This window comes from Podarcis liolepis (genome assembly GCF_965112155.1).
Source record: "Podarcis liolepis genome assembly, chromosome: 13".
NCBI lineage: Eukaryota > Metazoa > Chordata > Lepidosauria > Squamata > Lacertidae > Podarcis > Podarcis liolepis.
This window is the reverse complement of record NC_139573.1, coordinates 17,602,166-17,622,550: the sequence shown is the minus strand read 5'-3', so window position 1 is coordinate 17,622,550 and position 20,385 is coordinate 17,602,166. Positions and strand designations below refer to the sequence as shown.

Below are 20,385 nucleotides of genomic sequence, written 5' to 3'. Positions count from 1 at the left end.
GATTACCTGCATCTTTTCTCAACTATCTACTTCTTGCTTATATTAAGAAGCAGGCTTTTCAGATATAAACGCGCCATCACATCCTTCGAAACACACTAGATGCAGATTATCTCGCAAAACCTTTGCAGTTCCCATGCCCAGCCTTTCCTGTGGTTGGTCCTGTGGTGTCTTCTATGTTTATCTCAGCTCCTGCTGTACTCAAGCCATTCTCAGGTTGTCAAAGACCTCGCCTCCTCATGTTTCTTTTGTTTTTCTTGCCCCACAACATTTAAGGACAGGCTAACATGCCAAAATTGAGCAGGAGAAAATCTTCCCTTCACACTTTCCCCATACCTGGATAAATTTCTGCTAAATCTCACCATTTTTTAGACGGTTGCTAATGTCACAGGAAAACAGGGACAATCCCACCAATAATCCCTGCCCACACTGCTTACTCTTTCAAAGAAGTTTTTCAGAGTTTTAAAATAAGTTTTAACTGGTTTAGACGGTTTGTTTTTAAAACTGATTTTAGAATAAGGAATTGCATTATGTTATTGAATAAGTTTTGCATTTTAAAACTCTTTTGAATCACAGCACCAGTCACAAGTACAGGTAAAACGGGGTTTGGACTTGCTGCCCTCGATGCTAATACTATTTATTTAGGAACATGCACCATTTTGTTCTAGAAAAAGATACTACTACTACCTCGAATAATAATGTATGTTTCATATCAATTTTCTGGGCAACCAGTGGCTTTGGCGGGTGGGGGAAAATAGCTATTGAACAATGTAAGTTGCCAACATTTGGGGGGCCAGTGGGCATATTTGGAATTTTGAGAAAGTCTCCTTGGGCGCTAGACACACAATGGCTGCTGAGTTAGCATATCGCCAAATGACTTTGGTGATGGGCCCATGAAATGCTCCTGCAACAGTCAGCCCATCAATGCAAGGGAAGGCACCTACACTAGCTACTGCCAGATTCACTCAGAGAGAAAAACTCTATGAAGGTTAGTCTAGTGCCATCATACACAACACACAACTGTTTATTGTTGTTTAGTCATGTCCGACTCTTCATGACCCCATGGACCAGAGCATACAAAGATCTTAGCCACAACCACAGTGATGGGGGCAGAGAGAGAGCAGGTGACAAAGACAAGGCCCAAGGCATTTGCTGCCTGAAGCAGAGCCCAAGTACATGCAGCAACTATCTCGGACAGGGCCAGGGAGCCCATGCTTCTCCTTGAGTTGTTGGGCTGGGAGGCAGCTAGCTGTGGGACCACCCCTGAGAATGCCCTCTCCATTGTTGTTGTTTAGTTGTTTAGTCATGTCCAACTCTTCGTGACCCCATGGACCAGAGCACACCAGGCATTCCTGTCTTCTACTGCCTCCCACAGTTTGGTCAAACTCATGCTGGTAGCTTTGAGAACACTGTCCAACCATCTCGTCATCTGTCGTCCCCTTCTCCTTGTGCCCGCCATCTTTCCCAACATCAGGGTCTTTTTCTCTTCTCATGAGGTGGCCAAAGTATTGGAGCCTCAGCTTCAGGATCTGTCCTTCCAGTGAGCACTCAGGGCTGATTTCCTTAAGAATGCAGAGGTTTGAAATTCTTGCAGTCCATGGGACTCTCAAGAGTCTCCTCCAGCACCATGCCCTCTCCATAGCGGCTGCTGAATAGCGGTGGCACCATTCTCTGGACTGGATGTTAAGTTGCTGGGAGGAGGGCCTGGATAAAGCCCTCCCACCACCCGCAGTCCAGAGCCGATAAGGAGACAGGCAAGGGGAGATAAGCAGCCGAGGACGTCAACAAATGTTTGTCGCCTTGCAGATGTGCAGACACTCAGAGAGGGACCTTGCTAGCCTAGTCTGGACGCAACTGCTCAACAAGACCATTGGCAGGTATGGCGAAGAAGCCACCCCACTCGCCCCCAATGCACCCACTTGGTCTCTGCCAGTGCTGCCCTTCCCTGATGGTTTTTGCTTTTCAAAAGGGTGGGGGCGGAAACAGGGTTGGGAATGGCGTTTTTCAGTGGGTAAGGCTTTGCTCCGTTCCGAGTCCCACCTTTTCGTCTCTTCTTTTTCTTTCCTGTGATAGAGGAAGGCAGGAATTTGAATTTTTAATTTGAATTTTTAGCTGTGTTTATGTTCGTGCATGCCCACAATTTGAACTCAGCTTCAAGCAGCAAAAAATCTCAGGCCAGCACTGCGTTCCCCGCAGGACAGCCTGTGGAGCCCTGGCAAGGGTCTTCTGCAATTTAGCAGCTGGGTGGCAGGTAGAAATTCAACAGGTGTAGTATGCTGCCTTCATGCCAGAGGAGGGGAGCTTGTACCCACTGCAACCAAGAGCACAGAAGCTCTGCCAGAAAGGATGTTTCAGCCACAGATAAATCTAATGGGGCTAATAAAGTTATCCAGTCTTCCTCTCCCCGCTGCTCCCCAGCTGCCCTCATGCATTATGAAAGCTGAAATAGGCTCCTGTTTTCACCTGTGGGGGCCGGTCATTGCCTCTTAGCCTAAGCTACCTAACAAAGATGTTGTGGGGATTAAATGACGAGGCGGGAAACCATGTACACCACATTGAGCTTGTAGAAAAGGTGGAATATAGAACAATAATACTGATAATAGTATTAGGTCATAAAGAGATACATTCTGTTGTTTATGAAAAAAATTCATAACAAACCGAATTAATAGTAGAACAGAACTTTATCCTTTATGGCAGGATATAACTAATATATTAATATATAATATGAACAATAGGCCAAGGAGATAGACAGGTCACCGACAGTCAATGTTAGTTTTAATTTGCAGCTATACATATACCAGCTATACATATACATTTACACATGCAAAATCCTCATAAATCTATGCCATCTTTTGTTTGCTTTCTGGACCACGCAAATGACAGATGCCCGGCCTTGCCTGGTGGCGGCGCCAGCCGTGAGTTGAAAATGGAGAGCTGACAGCTGTCTAGAAACGATAAGATTGCCACATGATGAGGAAGGCCTGTTGAAACATGGCAAGTCCAGCGTCTCAGCCGGATTCTGCACGCCTGGCCACATTCTAGGATTCACCACCTGCACCCTTTTAATATGTTGAGCTGCGGGTTGCGAATGCTAATTATATGTATTTAAAATATTTCACCCCTCTGGGCACCTGGTGCAGCTGCTTCCCTGCATTCCCACAGACCAGGTTACAGCAGGGAATCAAGCCCTCGGACCACCGTGATACCACCTAAATAGGGCCGTGTCCCCAAGCGCTGTAGAAATCCTCGGTCCAGATCCTCGGTCAGTTGCTGCGTGGGGCAAGTGATCTCTCTGGAAGCCAGTGGAGACAGGCATCGCCATCCTTATTGATGCATGAAAGGGAAAGCTCATCTCCACCCAAACTCTGTCACACGGGCAGAGGCCATAACGAAACCCTTGTAACTGGAAGAACACGATGATGAACTGTAGAGATGGAGAGGAATTCATTCATAACCAATCAGGCAGAAATTCAAACGCATCAGTGAACCAAACTAGCACTTCTCTGATTTAAAAGCCTATGAGTTGAGGTAGCTGCTGGCTGCCCTCTTTTCTCAATGCATGCTCTTGGATATTTCTTTTCCCCCATTTATTTATTTATTTATTTATTTTTCATGTTGCAATACATATATGAAATCTTTACATAATGATACATATACTTTATATTCGTAAATTCACACTTTCACATTTCATTACGTACCAACATTTATCCATTTCTTATTTCTTGCCCTGTGTCTTCCCTCCACCTCTGCGTGACTTCCTTGTTATTATTTTGTAACTTTATTATTGAGATTGTAATTTTGTATCTTAATAATTAAACATTCAATCTTATATATCTGATTAGCTTAACTTAACTTTGTGAAATCAGTCTATACATATCAATAAATTCTTGTTGGAGCATCTTTTGGTCATGTATTCTTCTACACATTTCCATTCCTGATTGAGATTTTGATTAGATTGCATTCTAATTGTTGCCGCCATTTTTGCTAATTCAACCCAATTAGCTCTTGGATATTTCTTTTACGTTTTGTCCTCAGGTTGCTGTTCCTTGTTGCTCCACTGCCTTCTGGAGTTCTGACACTATGGAAACAAGATCTCTTCTCAGGCAAATAATGGGCTACAGCATGCCTTTTGGCTTCCTTATCCTTTTGGCCGTGGCCACAAATGGTGAGGAGAATGCAACCACACAACCTCCAGACAAATATTTGCCTCATCCCACTGTTGCAGCTAACGAATCGTCTCAAAATGCAATCGCTTCGGTTCATACATCCAGAGAAAATGTAACGAACAAAACCTCTGGAGAAGTGTATTCTCCTGCCAAAGAATTGACTGCAGCTGCAAAACGGCCTCCGAATGCGACCATCAGCACCACTGAGAGGTCACCCGGCAAAAAACCAAGCACAAAACCAGGACAGCCTATGGGAGAAGGAGAAATGAGGGCATTGCCTCCAGATGAGAGAAATTCAACCCAAACCCATGGTAACAGGGGCTGTGGGGCTGGCTGCCGACCATCAACTACCACACCAGCTGGAACAGCTGGATCTGGTGGTCTGACAGCAAGCCTTGGAATCCTCATGGCAGTGGTCCTCTCTCTCCTGCTCTGCTTCTGACCCTCGTCTGACCCCCTTGGTTGACGTGGGGCTCCCAAACCATGAAGTCCGCTCACTCAGGGATGTGGTAGGATTGTAGTAACGCTGAAAATACGCCCTGGGACATCTCCTCCGCTTCCAAACACCTAAGCCCCAAATATAGTGTGTGTTTGTGTGAAATAAAGTCTATGTTTTTTGAAAGAATCGCTCTGAGATCAGCCCTTTAAGCTCTCGGACTGTGTTACAGTGGTGAGACTCCTCTATTACCGGTACCTTCCTCTCACCTCAAGAGTTTCGTATGTACACCAGCGCATCCTTGAAGACCTAGATTAACCCGTCTAACTTTGCAGTTTAACCACCCAGCCGTTCCTGTGTTGGTCTTGCCTTATCGACTCCTTTTGTTGTTCAACCGTTGCAGTTCATGGGCCCTTATCAGGCTGCCCCAGACAGGCATCCCTTCTGTGACTTTCGTTTCTTCGTGCCCTGAAGCTTGAAACAAAACACTGCCATGCCAGAACTGAGCAGGTGAAAAGCTTCCCTTTGCGCTTATATCGGTGCCCGGAGAAGCCTTTTGCTCTGCCACCCCTGCTGAGGCCCCAAATGAGCCAGACATCTCATTTGGAATCAACCATTGGGGGGGCATTTTTACCGAGACTGCAACAGGGGAGAGAAGGCTTAAATTTGCCTTCCCAACACACCACGCTGACAGGGTCCGCCATGAAGCCCAAGTGCCGTAGCAGTTCATCGTAAGATTGTAGCATTGGAAGGGACCCCGTGGGCCATGTAGTCTGACCCGCTGCGATGCAGGCATCTCAACACGCCGTCTCCCATCCAATTTGAAACCATACTGGGCCCTGCTTAGCTTTGCAAATGTGCTAGCAGTTTTCTTGCTATGCCACTAGGGGTGGGGGTGTTTGTTCAGGGGCAGGGCGCACAAGGCCCTGGGTCCAATTCCTTGAATCTCCATGTTTTGGGCCACAATTCCGGGATAGCTGAGCAGGGAGTCCCATGGGGGAACATAGTGGTTTGTCTAGGGTTTCCACCAGGGGTGCTTCCAAGCCTGGAGATGCTGGGAATTGAACCGGCAAAGCAGAGTGTTTGCTCTGCCACTGAGCTATGGCCTTTCCAAGGTTCAGCTCCCTCTTCCAGCTCAAATACATAATGGTGGCGCAGTGTTGAAGACCCTGGAGAGCCCATACTGCACAGAGGGTACAAGACTAGGCGAGGTGGGCCAGGGGCTCAGTGTGTGCTTATTTTAAAATAGCCTTGAATTCTACTTCTGAAAGTGAAGCATCTATTTATATTGTCTTTATACTGTCTTCCCAAGAGTCGCTTGGGAAGAAACCAAGTCTTTAGTGTCATCAGCTCAGTCCTGGGAATACTCTGCCAACAGAGATTCAGCAGGCACCTTCTGTTTCAGCTTTTGAAAGCTTGCCAAAAACTTTTCTATTCAGTCAGGCTTATGCAGGCAATGAAGAATGCATCTTTTCAAAATGGTTGGGTGATTTCTGATATGTGTGTGATTATTTATATGATTGTTGAAAATGACTGATTTTTTTAAATGAATAGTGGAATATATAGATAGTAAATACAAATATATACATATTTTATGATCAATCAGATGAATAAATATTATTTGGGGAGTGTAGAGGATATTGGGGAAGGATTTTCCTGATCATTTGAGTTTGCTGTTTAATCATGGGATTGCATTTACTGTTCAAAGGATTTTGACATGTTGTACTTCCTGGTTTCCTCAGCTGTACTATAAAATAAATAAAACAGTATTGTAGATGATAAAAATTTCAAAAAAAATTCTTTCTTACCTGCACTGTTGATAGTCATTGTTTGGATGGGAGGCTTTTATCCATTTCCACAGTCACACAATCAATCAATGAATCAATAGCTGAACTGGGATTCACACAGTCACAAAAACAAAGTAACTGAAAAAGCCTCAAATAAAAAAACGCAAAATAAATAGCAAAAACAAAAGCACCAAATATAAGCTCCAAATATCACCTTAGAACACTGCAGTCGGAAATGGAAGGCTTGAATTACAATTGGGGGGGACGCAAAGTAGCAGCGCAACAGGAAACACACAGGGGGACACAAAACGGAGCACATTTGGCTTCCAAAAAAAAGTTCGGAAACCAGAACACCTACTTCCGGTTTTGCAGTGTTTGGGTTCCAAGTTCTTCTTTAACTAAGCTGTTCGAAAACAAAGGTGCCACTGTATTAGACAAACTAGAACCAGGCTGCAGACATGGGGCAGGCCAGAAAGGGACCCAGTCTAATTACAAACTTAATTCCACTTATCTGGGAGTAAACTCCCTAGAGTGCAATGCACTTTCCTTCTTAGAAGACAAGGTTAGTCTGGTAGTCTTACATGCACAACACACAAGATTTGCATACACCCGCCACAACACTGGTGGGTACAGAGACTGTGGAGGTAACAAAAACGTTTTGCTGCTTGAAATGAGCTTGTAGCACTTGGGCCAACCATTTAAAACGGGGATGGGGATGCTGTGCTTCTCCCAATGCTGTTGGACTCCAACTGCCATCAGCTAGTCTGATGCTCTAACCACTATACCACACTGACCCTCTCCATTGTGGTTGCCCAGAGATGGTGGAAGTGGAACCACCGAGATATTCTCAAGCCTGGATGTTCTAGAGGAAGACTTAGAGAAGTCACACACCCACACACATACCCCACCCAGTCCCACAGCAGTAAGGGGAAGATGTGCAAAAGAAGATAAGCGCTTGCCAGCTTCAGGGAGCCTGTGGTTGCCATACTGATATCTAGATGACTAAAAGGGGACGTTACTGCCCTAGTCTGAGCAGGATGAAAACCACCATCCACTTGCACGGCCAGTCTGCTTGCCTGGCAGCCCATCAACCTCATTTTCCTCGGCCATTCTGTGGTTGTGCCTTCCTCGGCTGTAGGTGCAGGAAGCGGAGCTGAGCAGTGGCTGATCGTGCTTGGTTACTGGTGAGGCAAGTGCACTCTGCATGAGCTCTGAGGCACCCTTTCTTCACGTCGGCCACCCTAGCATTTTGTGTGGGATGGTGGATAACTTTGGTGGTCCTTGGTTCCAAGAGCCTCTCGGTCTCCCCACATGTCCCAACGTGGGCAGGCCCCTCTCGCACCCGCAATGCATTGCCAAGCTGACTACACCACTTCCTCTCGCTGTGTGCATTTAACGGTTGCTTCTTCTTTTTCAGTATTTCTCCACCGCCACCTCCTTCTCGGTTTCATTCACTCCTTCCTGCCTGGCCAAACAGAATATTGGTGAGGCGAAGACAAAGCTGAGGCCTGCCCCACAAGAACCTTCCCTCAACAGGTGGGACCAGCGTTGCGTGAAGCCTTCTTCCTAAGCAAAAGGTAGAGGGGAGCGGGATGGTGGGGCATTGGACATTTGGGATAGAGCAAAATTGCAAAGTATCGTGTGGAAATGGTTGCGGGGAAGGTGGGGTGGCGGCTGTGGAAATGAGAGGTGCATTGTTAAAGTGCGTTTGTTGTATCGTCCACCTGGCATCCCTCGAAGGAGTTCTGTTGGGCATCTATTTTATCTTCACAGAAACCTGTGAGGTAGATTAGCAACTAGCCGAGGCGGGATTTGAACCTGGCTCTAAATCAAATACTTTGTCTGCCCCGAGCTGGGATGAAGAGCTGAAAGAGCTGGAAGAACAGTGGAAAAGAGGCTGCTATATGCAGAGAATCCAGCATCTCGACTAAGTGGCAAAATAGAGAAATCTGCTTCAGGCAGGACCATGATAGAGAGATGGGGAAAGGCAGGAATTTGAATTTTTGAAGTGCCGGCCCTAACAGAAGGGAGGCAGTACTTCTGGGGCTCAGCTTCAGGCGGCATAATGACTTGAGTTGGCACAGGAGTCTCCACAGGACTAAATCAGGTTTCTGGTCCTGATTTCACTCTTATAATCTAGGCAGCTATATAGTTTTATAGTCTACAGCCACATTTTCCTTCCTGGATGCTGGATGCATTTCTTAAACTCTTTGCTGCTCATGAATAACACATGCCGAAACGTGGAAAGTCAGTGAGCACGCTTTTTCTATAGTGATAAGTCACAGATTCCATGCTGCGTGGATGAGTGAAAGTGCTGCGCAGCCCTCAAGTTTCCCCTACAGCCGCCTTCGATTACGATATCTCACAGTAGATTCAGAAGAGCCGCAGTGGAGGAGACACAAAGTGCACACGCTTGGCATCTCCTGTCTGAGCTTCCTACGCAGGAACTGACAGAAGATGGTCCATTGTGGTGAGATGGGGGGAATCCCCCTCCCAAAAACTGCAGGAAAAGCACTCAGAGGACAAGTTTCTTTCAGGGCAGCCTCTCATAGCACTTCTCTGCTCCCTCAAGGGATGGGCTAAGGTAGAAATTTGTTTGCATTCTAATGAGAAACTTCCTAATCCACGCTTCTCAAGCCAATGCACAATTAATTATCCTTTGGAATTTGCACCTCTCCAGATTTTGCAGTGTAGATCTCCAAACCGAGAAGGTGTGCAAAAATGCATATGCTAGTGCTTCTCCAATTTTCCACCTCCCACATGAATTGTTGAGGGTCTTGGCAGACCACTTGATGATTCCCCCCCCCTGCCTGCTGTAGCAATTGCAATGCGCCATGCTAGATGCTGCATGATTTTGAAATGCATTTTTGTTGCTGCTTTTATTTGTTAGACTGTATGTGCTTGTACTGCACTTTAAATTCCATAGAATTTGATAGACTTCAGAGTGCAAGTGTCCTTTGCGGAGATGGCACAGCCCACCTGAATGAAGCTTATGGGCCACTGGTAATCCGCAAACACAATTTGGGAACCCTGTGTTATGCACAAAAATGCATACATTAGCAAAGATAATGTAGAAAAATCAATTGCATTATAGGAAGTCGCTTACAAAAAAAATGTGCCCAATAGTCAAAACTGCATACCTTTAAAAATATGGGGTTTTTTGGAGAGAATTTTGCATTCAAAAAACTGAGGAATTTTCATGAGGATTTTTTAAAAAAACAGATTGCAATTTGCTGTGGAAATGCAAAGATGTTAATTTAAGACTGGGAAACTGAGGAACTGAGAGAAACTGAAATGGGCAGATATATTCATCCTTTATCCTCAGGGTGGAGGATAAGCTGCTCCAAGGATTATTATACCAGGATCTTCCCCTGATTTGGAGCCTGCCCTGTAGAGAGACAACAAGGGAAACACATGAAATGGGTGTCCAAATGGCACTGCAATATTTGTTTAGAGGGTTGGGCCTAGCAGGGATGAGGCAATGCTTAAGGCAGAGAACTGCCGTGGGCTGGAACAACCCTGATCATTCAGCTTTCTTTCTTTCTTTCTTTCTTTCTTTCTTTCTTTCTTTCTTTCTTTCTTTCTTTCTTTCTTATATTTTATTGCTTCTATTTCTTTTAATTATGGCAGTATGAGAGAAACACTAGAAAGAGAAGCGGCAGGCTGTGGCAGGAAGAGGGAGCGGCCCTTTCCATCCACCCGCCTTACACAACTGCCACCCGGCTCCTCCTCTCCCCAGGTTCTCTCAGCGGTCAGCCATTTTGTGGGGCGCACACAGCGAGGCCCCTTCCATTGGCCTCCTTTGACCCATTTTTGTTTTACGTTCCTTCCATGAGACACACTGTGGTTTCCTGCTGAAAGGCAGGATAGAAATATAATAAACGTACACAACAGAACAGTGTTGCAGCACACAGGCAGCATTTCCACACAATTATCTCATTAAGATAATGTCTCAATGTCAGACTAGGATACCTAAAGGGCCGCCTCCTTTCGTAGGAGCCTGGCAGCTTCTTAAGATGAAGGAAACGTTCAAGGGTGGAGGGTGGCAAAATATCAGGAGCCTCTGATGGCCATAATTACTCTGGTGCCAAGTTGGTTGGCAGGGATATTTGGACTGGGCACATGACTTGGTACGTGAGGGAAATTCTTCGGCTGCAAGTGGCAGCAGGTAGGGCCTTGGGCAGTGCCAGTTTAAGGTTTCACAGCAGGCCTTGGCCAAGATGTCCCTCAATGGGCTTCAGCTTCCACTGCGTCACCCAACTCCCTCAGCAATACCACTTGCCCTTGAAGTATTCCCCCAAATACTATGTCATGTGCTCTATCTTAACTTTCTAGACTCCACCCTTGGATGTTTCTTTCTGGAAAGCCTAGCCTGGGTCTTCCCTGTTGATATGGAAGAGCAGCCAGGTTCCCATGAGAGGAAAGGGTCCTTTGTCTGAAGAAATCTCCTCATGGCCGCCAGCAGTTGCCAGCTTCCTATTCAACAGGCACACACATACACACATATTCCTAATCCCAGCTCTGGGGCATGGTGGAGGTGTCAGAGGTTGATATTGCATACCCCACAAGCGTCCCAGGAAAAAATGGGGCATCCTTTTTTTTATCATGAGAGAAAAGTGGCCATTTTGGTTGCTGTGATCTTGCATGGTTTGGCGGTGCAATCCCCCCACCCCCGGAAAAGCACTTTCTTCAGGGTGTGATCTCACATGGTATCCCCAAGCACTTGTTTTTGGGTGCCTTGCCCATTCTTTTTTTGGAGGGGGGGGGAACCATGGCCATGATGTTCTCATGATAAAAATGCATGGGAAAATGCAGCCCAGGAAGATGGCGTCCTGGATTTTGGCTTCAAGGTCTTGGAGGGTATGGTATAGCTTTGCAGGTGTCACGGCCCATCCCTGACCGGGGGACTAACCGCCAGCCCTGGCTGCCACCACCTTTTGCTAACCTTCACTGAGTGAGGGAGGAAAATGTGACAAGTGAGCTGAAGCAGTTGCAGTCTCTGCTAGCCTCTCCCTCTGGGCAGGCATGAGGACTGGGCCATTTGCTTGCTCTCTTCCTCAGCATCAAGCCAGCATGGGATTTCAGCAGGTTTGGGGTTGACTCCTACCGCCCTTCTTACAATGGTATCCTGCCTTTCTCTTATTATGGAACTCAAGGCAGTGTACACATGTCAGTTCTCAGCTGGTCTCCCATCCAGGCACTGATCAGCACTGAGCCTTCTTTGCATCCATAAGGGAGTAGACTCATGTGCCTTTGGACCACACCAAGAGCGGACTTTGCTCTTTCAAATTTCAGTGACATCCTTTGCAGGGCCAAAATTTGACAGCCCCACCTCTCGCCTTCCATTCTGATCTATTTGCTATATCACAGCTACACCGCTCCCTATCCTCAGCGCCCGGTGCGGCCAAATCTGCCTCTGACCACACCCACTGGACTGGAAAGGAATGATGGGTATTTTCAGTTACTCTCCATTTCTCATATCTTCAACTCTTCACATTTCCACATCAACTGACAATTTTTTAAAAAGAGTCTAGGTGAAAATTTCAGTGCTAATTTCTCCTAATATATGTATTTTTATTTTTGCATGCAATTGTGCCTAGTCTACACATTTTTGCAAAGCAATTTCCCCCAGTAATAGAATGCATTTTTGTACAATATTTTCACCCACATGTGCATTTTTTGTGTGCACACTTTGCTGCATTTCTGTACGTGTGACTCGGCTGGAGAACCGTGCTGCAAAATTGGCGAACTGCAAAGGACGGCTACATTTTGGTTCATGTATTGTTTCAGAAAGTGAAAAGCTCGCCTTTAAATGAGGACAGAATTGAATGGTTCCTCCTGCCCCCTAGCTGCCCGTTAAGACCGGATGGCGAGGTGGCATTGTGAGCGGTTAGCTCTGCCGCTCGTACTACAGGCCACTTCCGTCAGCAAAATGTGTTATTCTTCCTGAGTGGAAAATCCTGCGTGTGGCCTTGCTGGTTGGGGAGATTTTGTCCCTCCGAACCATTGAGTTGGGCAGCCTCACTGGCTAGGCCACGGCTTGGATGTCCACCAGTCCGGATGCCTGTAAAAGAAAATTAGACTTTTTCATGGAGGCAAGGCTATCAATGACTAGCTATGGTGGTGACTCTGTTCTGCCTCCGCTGCTGGAGGCAGTAATACTGCTGGATACCAGTTCCTGGAAACCACAGGAGGGTTGCACTCTGGCTGCGTGTGAGATTAGATGGGCCACTGGCCCGATCCAGCAGTCTCTTGCCACAAAAGAGCTCAGGCATGATATAACTCTGAAAAATGCATAAGCACAAATGAGATTCCAAAGATGGCAACTCCATCCTAGACTCTTCTCTGGTGTTTTTTTTTCTTTCCCCAAATATATGCATGGCATTTATACAGAGCCTCTCTCCAGGTCCCGAACAACTCCTGGTCTGATAGGTCTCATCTTACATTGCAGCTCCTGGGATCTTTAGTACTCAATGCACGGGCTCTGCCGCTGAGCTCTGAGCCATCACTCATGCAATCTGCATAATAATAATAATAATAATAATAATAATAATAATAATAATAATAATAATTGTACCCTGCCCATCTGGCTGGGTCTCCCCAGCCACTCTGGGCAGCTTCTAACAAAGATTGGAAGCTTCTGAAATGTAAAAAAAATGCTCGTGTCTATAATGCATTCAAATTAAAACCACAAGGGAAATCTGGAGCATGGAAACCTGTTCGTATGTGGTCTTCCTCACTTGTCTTTCTCAGCTATCGGCTCGTTCCACACCTTCCTCTTCCGATCCCTGCTTCCTTCCCCCCAAAAACCTCATCAGCCTTGCTCCCCGCCCTTTCCTGTCTCTTTCAGTTCCTCCGCGTTCAATTTGATTTGTGGGGTAAGACTTGAGAAGGCTGCAGAAATAAACTGGTCCTGTCTCCTACTTTACAGAGGAAAGCAGCCCTTTGTTTGAATGGCTCCTCTGTAGGAAGGTGTGTCCCGTCCAAGTGGCACAGTTTGCTAATTCTAGATCCTGAACCCTAATAAAAGAGATCCCTTCAGTCAGGGGTGGGGAACCACCAGTCCATGGGCCAGACCTGACCTGCCAGAGGTCCCAATTTGGCCCATGAGAGGTGTTTCCCCCCAAACAATGCCCAGGTGTGGCTTCACAGGAACTACTGGGAGCTTAAAGGAAATTCCCGCTTGTTCTTTTGCCTGAAGCAAGATGCGCTCCTGTGCCTTGTTGTGGAAGCATTTTGTGGGCTATACGAAGGAGTTCCCCTCCATGTTGTTGATACCTGAAAAATCTGAGCTTCTATCTCTGCCTCTATCAGCTGATTTTTTTTGGGGGGGGGGAGAGAGAAAGACACACTTTTCCAGCCCTTTGTTCAGTACTTCCCAAAGGGTCAAGCACTCCACACTGGGCAATAGATATAGGACACAATATCGACCTAAACCTCTGGGAGAAACACTGGAAAAGAGATTTGAAATTTGCCACACATTATTCTCTGAAAGAGAACTATTTGAGAATGATTCATAGATGGTATTTAGTTATGAGTAGGTTGGCTAAGATGTATAAAGCTGAATCAGATACGTGTTGGAAATGTAAAGAAATGGGAGGAACTTTTTTTCATATGTGGTAGACATGCAGAAAGGTAAAAGAATATTGGGAAATGATTTATAATGAGTTGAAAAAAATGTTTAAATTTACCTTCCCCAAAAAACCAGAGTCCTTTTTGTTGGGAATAACCCAGACAGAATTTCCCAGGTGCCAGAAGTTTATTTATGTATGCAACAACAGCGGCCCGTGTTCTGCTAGCCCAAGAATGGAAAGTGAGTGAAGTCCCATGTAAAGAAGATTGGCAACTTAAGATGTTAGAACTTGCAAGCTTAACACACAGAATAAGAGAGCAAGAAGAATATATATTTAAAGAAGAGTGGAGCATATTTATTGAATATATGGAAAATAATTGTAAGCTGAAAACACTGGCAGCATTCAACAGAGTAAACAATATTTGATTGGTGTAAAAGTGGAAAACTGATTTGAATGGTTATAGTAAAATATGCAGGAATGTATGATATGTAACATGAACCATGGAAGGAGAAGAAGGGAAGTCACTGGATATTTTAAAGTTTGTAAAAAAAATATATGTAAGAAACTGAAAACTCAATAAAAATTATTTATTAAAAAAAATAAGCAAAGGATCAAGCACCCAACAGTTAAGCTGGCTGTCGGGTGCTTGGGAACCTCACACAAGAGATTTTGACAGGTGGGAGGAACAACCTGCCTGTCAGTCACATGAAACCCCAGTGGTGTTACATGATTGACAAATGGGCTATTCTGCCCACCTGTCGACACTGGGCTGTGTTTCTCCACCTAACTGCTTAACTGGCCATATGTCATGAAACACACAATTAACATTTCTCTTCTCAGCCCCTCCCCATCATTCTAATTTTTCAGCTATGCCTATAAATTATATGTGCCATCATTTGTTAACTTTTTTTGAGTGGTGCATTTCCTGCTTTTCCGGTGATGCATCGGTTGCTGCCCTCCTGCAGATGTATGTGGATTTCAGACGTGAGAAATGTGTCTGTCAGGTAGGAAGTGCCACTCCTTGTGGTAACCCTTCCTAGAACAGTAGTAGGCAGTTCTGCCCTCAACCAAGCCCCAGACACAAAATAGTGAGTGCTCCTGTCCACCATATTCCTTAGGAATTCCTCTTGATTGGAGCCCCATTTTTTTAAAGTTCTCACACACCTGACTTGAAAATACTGCTGGTTTAAAAGAGAATTCACAGATGCCAAGATCCACGTTTGGCACAAGTACTCTTTCGTAAGAGAACCCAAGCAGAGATTTAAAATTTAAAAAAATACACAGCAAAGTAAAGCGTGGAAATATAGGCTGGTGAGGATCTTTAAAATATCCCCTTCTAAGATGCTTCCTAAGTCCTCCTCTTCCCTTAGCATAGAAAGAGACTATATGTTTGGCAAGTTAAAAATGGTTTGCATACAAAATCTTCAAAGATCAGGTTCATGTGCTTTCTCATATAGCAGTCAGAAAAAGACAGGCAGTAAAACTAAAGTTCTAAAGTGGTGAATGGTTATTTGCCTAGAAACAAAAGGATGGCTTGCAGAAAGCCATGAAGCGAAGCTGGAGCAGCCAGCTTAGCCTCCTTACTTGCAGGAGTGCAAATGGTGTAATGGGAAGAATGAAAGCTTGATAACCCTTTCTCCCAAGATAAGAGAGAGATAAGCCTGTCAGGACAGCTTACTCTATGGTCTTAACCCCTCCATGCATTAATTAGAGTTAAGCACGTTGGTTATATGGGACTGAGTATCCCACAAATACCTACATCCTTTTATTCATCATATGCTTCTGTCCTTCTAGATTTGCATACAACTCTCTTTCTTTCTAGCTATCTATATTTTTCTCTCTTACCCAGAGCCGTCTTTCCCATTGGATTTAGTGGTTCGTTGCGCCAGGGCGCTGGCCTCTCCCCCACGAGTGGGGGAGCTGCGCGGCTTTGCCGGCAGCCTCCCCTTTCCCTGCACGCCCGCCAGCTGCGCCCCGCCAACTATATGGCTGGTGGGCGTGCAGCTCCCCCCCCCCAATCCTCTGCATCTGCTAAAGATGGCCCTGCTCCTGGTCGCTGTCCTCCTCCTGCCTCCTGGCGAAAGGCAGTGCACTGCTAAAGGGAAGTCTTCTTTCTGCACATAACTGTTAGTCTCTTTCTGCACAAAACTGCTCCATTTTGGGGAAGCCTTGCTCCTCTTTTCTCTTGCTTTCTGAGAAGTCTTGCTCGTAGGTTTTTCCCTGCTTTTGCACACACTGTACGAACCTGCTCTTCACGCCTAGCTGACCACATCCACAGAACTTGATTGTTACATTGTCTCATGCTATGATCAATCATTAGTAACAGACATCCCAAGCTCATGGAAAACAAACTGTACCTGCTCTCCATGCCTAGCTGATATTGTTTGTGCCATATTAATCTCTAGTTATAATTCAATTAGGAGGCTTCATGCCTGTCTAGTTCTAGCTCCGATTCCCAGCCTTTATTCCATCAATGATAAATGATCACATGTAATCCCCACCTCTCACATGTAATTCCCGCCTTAGTACTTATGTTAACCAATCACAAGTTTCTGTGTGTATGTATCAACCAATCAGCCGCAGGCACACCTGTGGCAATGCTTGTAATATTCAATAAAAGAGGCTCTCAGGGGTCCGCCCAGACAGACGCCTCATGTTACACCTGCCTCTCTCGTCTCCCGTGATTTTTCATTCCTACACACTGCCTTCCCGGGCTGCCTTCTCGGACAGCCCGATGCTGGAGAGCATGTCCGCTAGCACGTTTTCCTGCTTGATCACTGCCACCACGCCAGGGATCGGGGCGGTGGAGGAAGCAGAGGGCATTTTCCACCGCCCCCTCCCTTGTTTTGGAGTTGCCGGGGGCAGCGCGGCAGAGGAATCTTTGCACACAGTGCTGGATATGCTTAAGATGGCCCTGCTCTTATCCAATGTATATCATGTTCATTTCAAAGCCGCTGGGGAAGGTTGATAGCACAGTGGTTAGAGCATCTGCTTTGAGTGCAGAATGTCCCGGGTTTAATCCCCAGGGCTGGGGAAAAGATTCCTGTCTGAAATCCCGGGGAGCCATTACCAGTGGGGACAGCACTGAGTTAGATAGACCAAGTGGTTTGACTATGTATAAGACAGCTTCCTTTTATGTTACTAGCGAACAACTTTTACATTAAAGCAATACAAATCAATTCACCAAATAAAACTAGTTTGCAAGACTAGAGAAAGGGTGCGGTCAGCTCCAGACCTTGTTAAACGCTGGAAAGGAATTTTGCTGTGGGGAGTCCTGAGCACAAAGTCTCCAACCCATCAGAAGGATTCACGGGTCCCTAATTTTAAAAACCCAGGTGTTTAGATATTCTCTTGCTCCCCTCTCTTTTCAGTGCAAACTTCCAGGGGGCAAAAATGTTTTTTAAAAACTTTTCACATTTTGTTCCCAGGTTGCTGTTCCGTGTTGCTCCACTACATATCACTAGCCAAGCAGGCCCTGCCCTCTGGAGTTCTGCCGCCATGGAAACGCGATCCCTTCTCAGGCAAATAATTGGCTACGGCACACCCTTTGGCGTCCTTATTCTTTTGACCGTGGCTGCACATGTTGATGGGCAAGTTTCTGCTACTTCAGACACACAGCCTGTGGGGACCACCGTCTTTCCCCCCAAGTCAACTTTCACAACTGAAAGGGTGGGCACAGAGCTTGCAACCTCTGCCTCTCCAGCCAAGCCTTCAGCTCTCCCCTTGTCTCAGTCCACTGCTGCAGCTAAAACACTGTCTCTAAAAGCAGCCACTACAGAGACTGCTCTCCAAGATAGCAGCACAGATGAAGATGAAACTATCACCAACAATACATCAGGCCCCCATCCCTCTACCGGCCCTGCGATCAGCCTTACCACAAAAACAGCTGCTGTGGGACAAAAATTTGCAGTCAGCCCTACCACAGAAGCAGCTGTTGTGGGACAAAAAACTGGTACAACCAGTGGCGTGGCAAACCCTCTCAATACAACAACAGCCCCTCTCAAGACTACTGTTGGGAATACATCTGGCATCAAACCAAGGTCACATTCAAAACAGACTACCAAGGGTGAAGCACAGCCAAGTCCGAAGCCAGAACAAGATGTGGTAGATGACACCAAAACAATGGACAACCGCACCCATTGGCCTGCTCAGTGGCCCTCAACCACGACAGCTGTCCCCCAAACAACAAGCGCTGTCCTTGGCCCAAGAGCGAGCCCTGAGAAGAAGAGCCAGACTGGAATAATTGTGGCCGCTGTCCTCTGTGCCCTTCTGTTCCTGATCCTCTTGATTGCCATCCTCCTTTGCAGGCGAAGGCGCCGCTCCGGCTCAACCAGCTTCAACGAGGGGTGGGCAGGGCAGGTGGCGCTGCCAGACGACTCGGCCTTGGATCGGGATGTCGAGCAAGGGGCAGTGCCTGCAAAGGAAGAGGAGACCAAGCGCAACACACTCATCACGTTCTCCGGCAAGCGTCAGTCGAGGGTGCCTTCGGTAGCCATGGAGGAAATAGGCGAGAAAGGAGAGAGCGGGGAGAACCAGAAACTGCTTTGTGGAGATGCTGGCGGAGGCTCCAGCCCAGAGGCTTCTGGGCAAGCAAATGGTAAACTCCCAGAATCCACCAAGCAGTCCTCTCAGGAGATCGTGTTCCCTCCACCCCCAGCTAACCAGGAGTAGCCTCTTCCTCAACAACCAACGGAGGACACACTTCTTATGCCCCTTTCTACCCCCATTCCAGTAGATTAGGACACTCCATTGGCCCTGTTCCCGGTCCGTTCAGAGCTGGCGGAAGGGCGGAGGAGCCCAGGAGAGAAACGCTTGCACCACCAGTGTTTCCGACCACATCCTTTTTCCTGTTTGTATGGTATCTGCAAGGTAGAAACAGTGATCTTAAACCAGGAGTCCTGGTTTCCCAGCCACCTTTGCCTTAGTCTCACCAAACCTCTTTTCCCTTCTAGAAGACAAGGGGTTTGAGCTGTTGCTTTTTCGCAGCTGTGCGGAAAACACCTTGGTGTGGTTGTACAGGTGGAAAATCCAGGGCTACAAAGAGGAGGGAGGTTGCGCTGGAGAAACAACGGCCTTCTATTTGTAGCAGAAAGTCTTGGTTGCCATTTTCAGAAAGAGGGTAAATTGACGACATCAAATTTGCTGCAATTTTCCACAACATTGAAAATGGTTGTGGGTGATGAGCCCTATTATCAGAACCAGTTTGCAGGGGACTTTTAACGCAGAAGTGCGAATAGGCTAACCAGTTATCGCAACCCTATTCTTTAAATCTATCCAGGCCAGTGGGCATGTAGGTTCATATGGACACTCTTCTCATTTAATTCAGGTATCATCCCAGATCTTTCCAACCAGACAGCTTACTGCTTTGTATCATATCAAAAGTACATCTTTTCAAGCAGCCAGCGAACGAACCCTTATTAGCCAATTCTCCAAGATCTGTTGCAGGGTAAGCGGAGTATAGATGTTCATAATTTAAAGTAGACCACAAATGGGAGAAGTGTAGCTGGAGTAATGGGCAATATTTATTTCTGGATAACCATTACAGTTAAGTGGGTTTTCAGGACCCATTATTACAGATTGTTGCCTCTTAATATGCTTCGGTCATTCTTTTGGACCAATTATCAAGGCGTTGGAGTGGGTGGGACGTGGGTTCTCCGTGATTTATTTACCCAGGAGTTGATGTTTCTAACTCCCTTGGAGTGAGAGGCAACAATTTCCTGAGAGGTAGATACATTAGTGTGCAGCAGCAAAAGCAACAAAGAGGCTTAGGGCACTTTAGAGACAAATGGATTAATAGCAGCATAAGCTTTCGTGAACTTGAATCCTCTTTATCTGATGAAGTGGCTTCTAATCCACGAATGCTTATGCCACATACAAAATTTGTTTGCCTAAGATGAAAGAAGCCACACTGTTGTTTTGGCTGAGTTAACATGTGGTAATCATCTCGTACTTATTAGTACAAAATAGTTAATGATACTTTTGTGAATAGGCACTTAGGGAAACCAAACCAAAGAATCTACAAAAGTTTTTTACTGGTTTTCTGAAAGCCAGTGTTAGGGCACCACAAGATAGATGCTTTAAAATCCTCACAGAATTACAGGTTCCAAAGTTCATTGGAGGAGAAAACATGGCAATTATTCTGGTTTTGGTCCAGTTTAGATTTCTGCTGCAGGTCATAATCTGCGACAGTGTTTGCCCGCACAAGCCCCGATGAAACAAATAGAAAGAGCTGTGCAAGAGGCCATCTGCCATTTTCCCTACTTGTCTCTCCTCCATTCACCCTCTGGATAACCCTCTCTAGTGTTCACTATATGTTCAATTGCTGTTTGCATCAATTTGTTGTGTTTTTTTGCAGAGATTTATTTTTGTGTGTTGCCGTATCAAAATATATCAATAAAGAAGTTTTACTTTGGTTTAATTTTTTG

The 20,385-nt window shown here is 46.0% G+C and overlaps 1 protein-coding gene across 2 annotated transcripts; it reads left to right on the top strand.

The window, feature by feature from the left end:
• The first annotated feature begins 1,560 nt into the window (after positions 1-1,560).
• On the top strand, positions 1,561-20,378 carry SPN (sialophorin). Of its 2 annotated transcripts, XM_083469197.1 has the most exons (4): positions 1,561-1,874; positions 4,033-4,162; positions 7,804-7,922; positions 17,389-20,378. In XM_083469197.1, exons 2-4 carry the CDS (start codon positions 4,160-4,162, stop codon positions 18,629-18,631), a joined length of 1,365 nt encoding a protein of 454 aa, XP_083325323.1. In that variant the 5' UTR covers positions 1,561-1,874; positions 4,033-4,159; the 3' UTR covers positions 18,632-20,378. The 2 variants fall into 2 exon arrangements, with proteins under 2 accessions (XP_083325323.1, XP_083325322.1); XM_083469196.1 differs by lacking the exons at positions 1,561-1,874; positions 4,033-4,162 and adding an exon at positions 6,817-7,009.
• Positions 20,379-20,385: the final 7 nt, after the last annotated feature.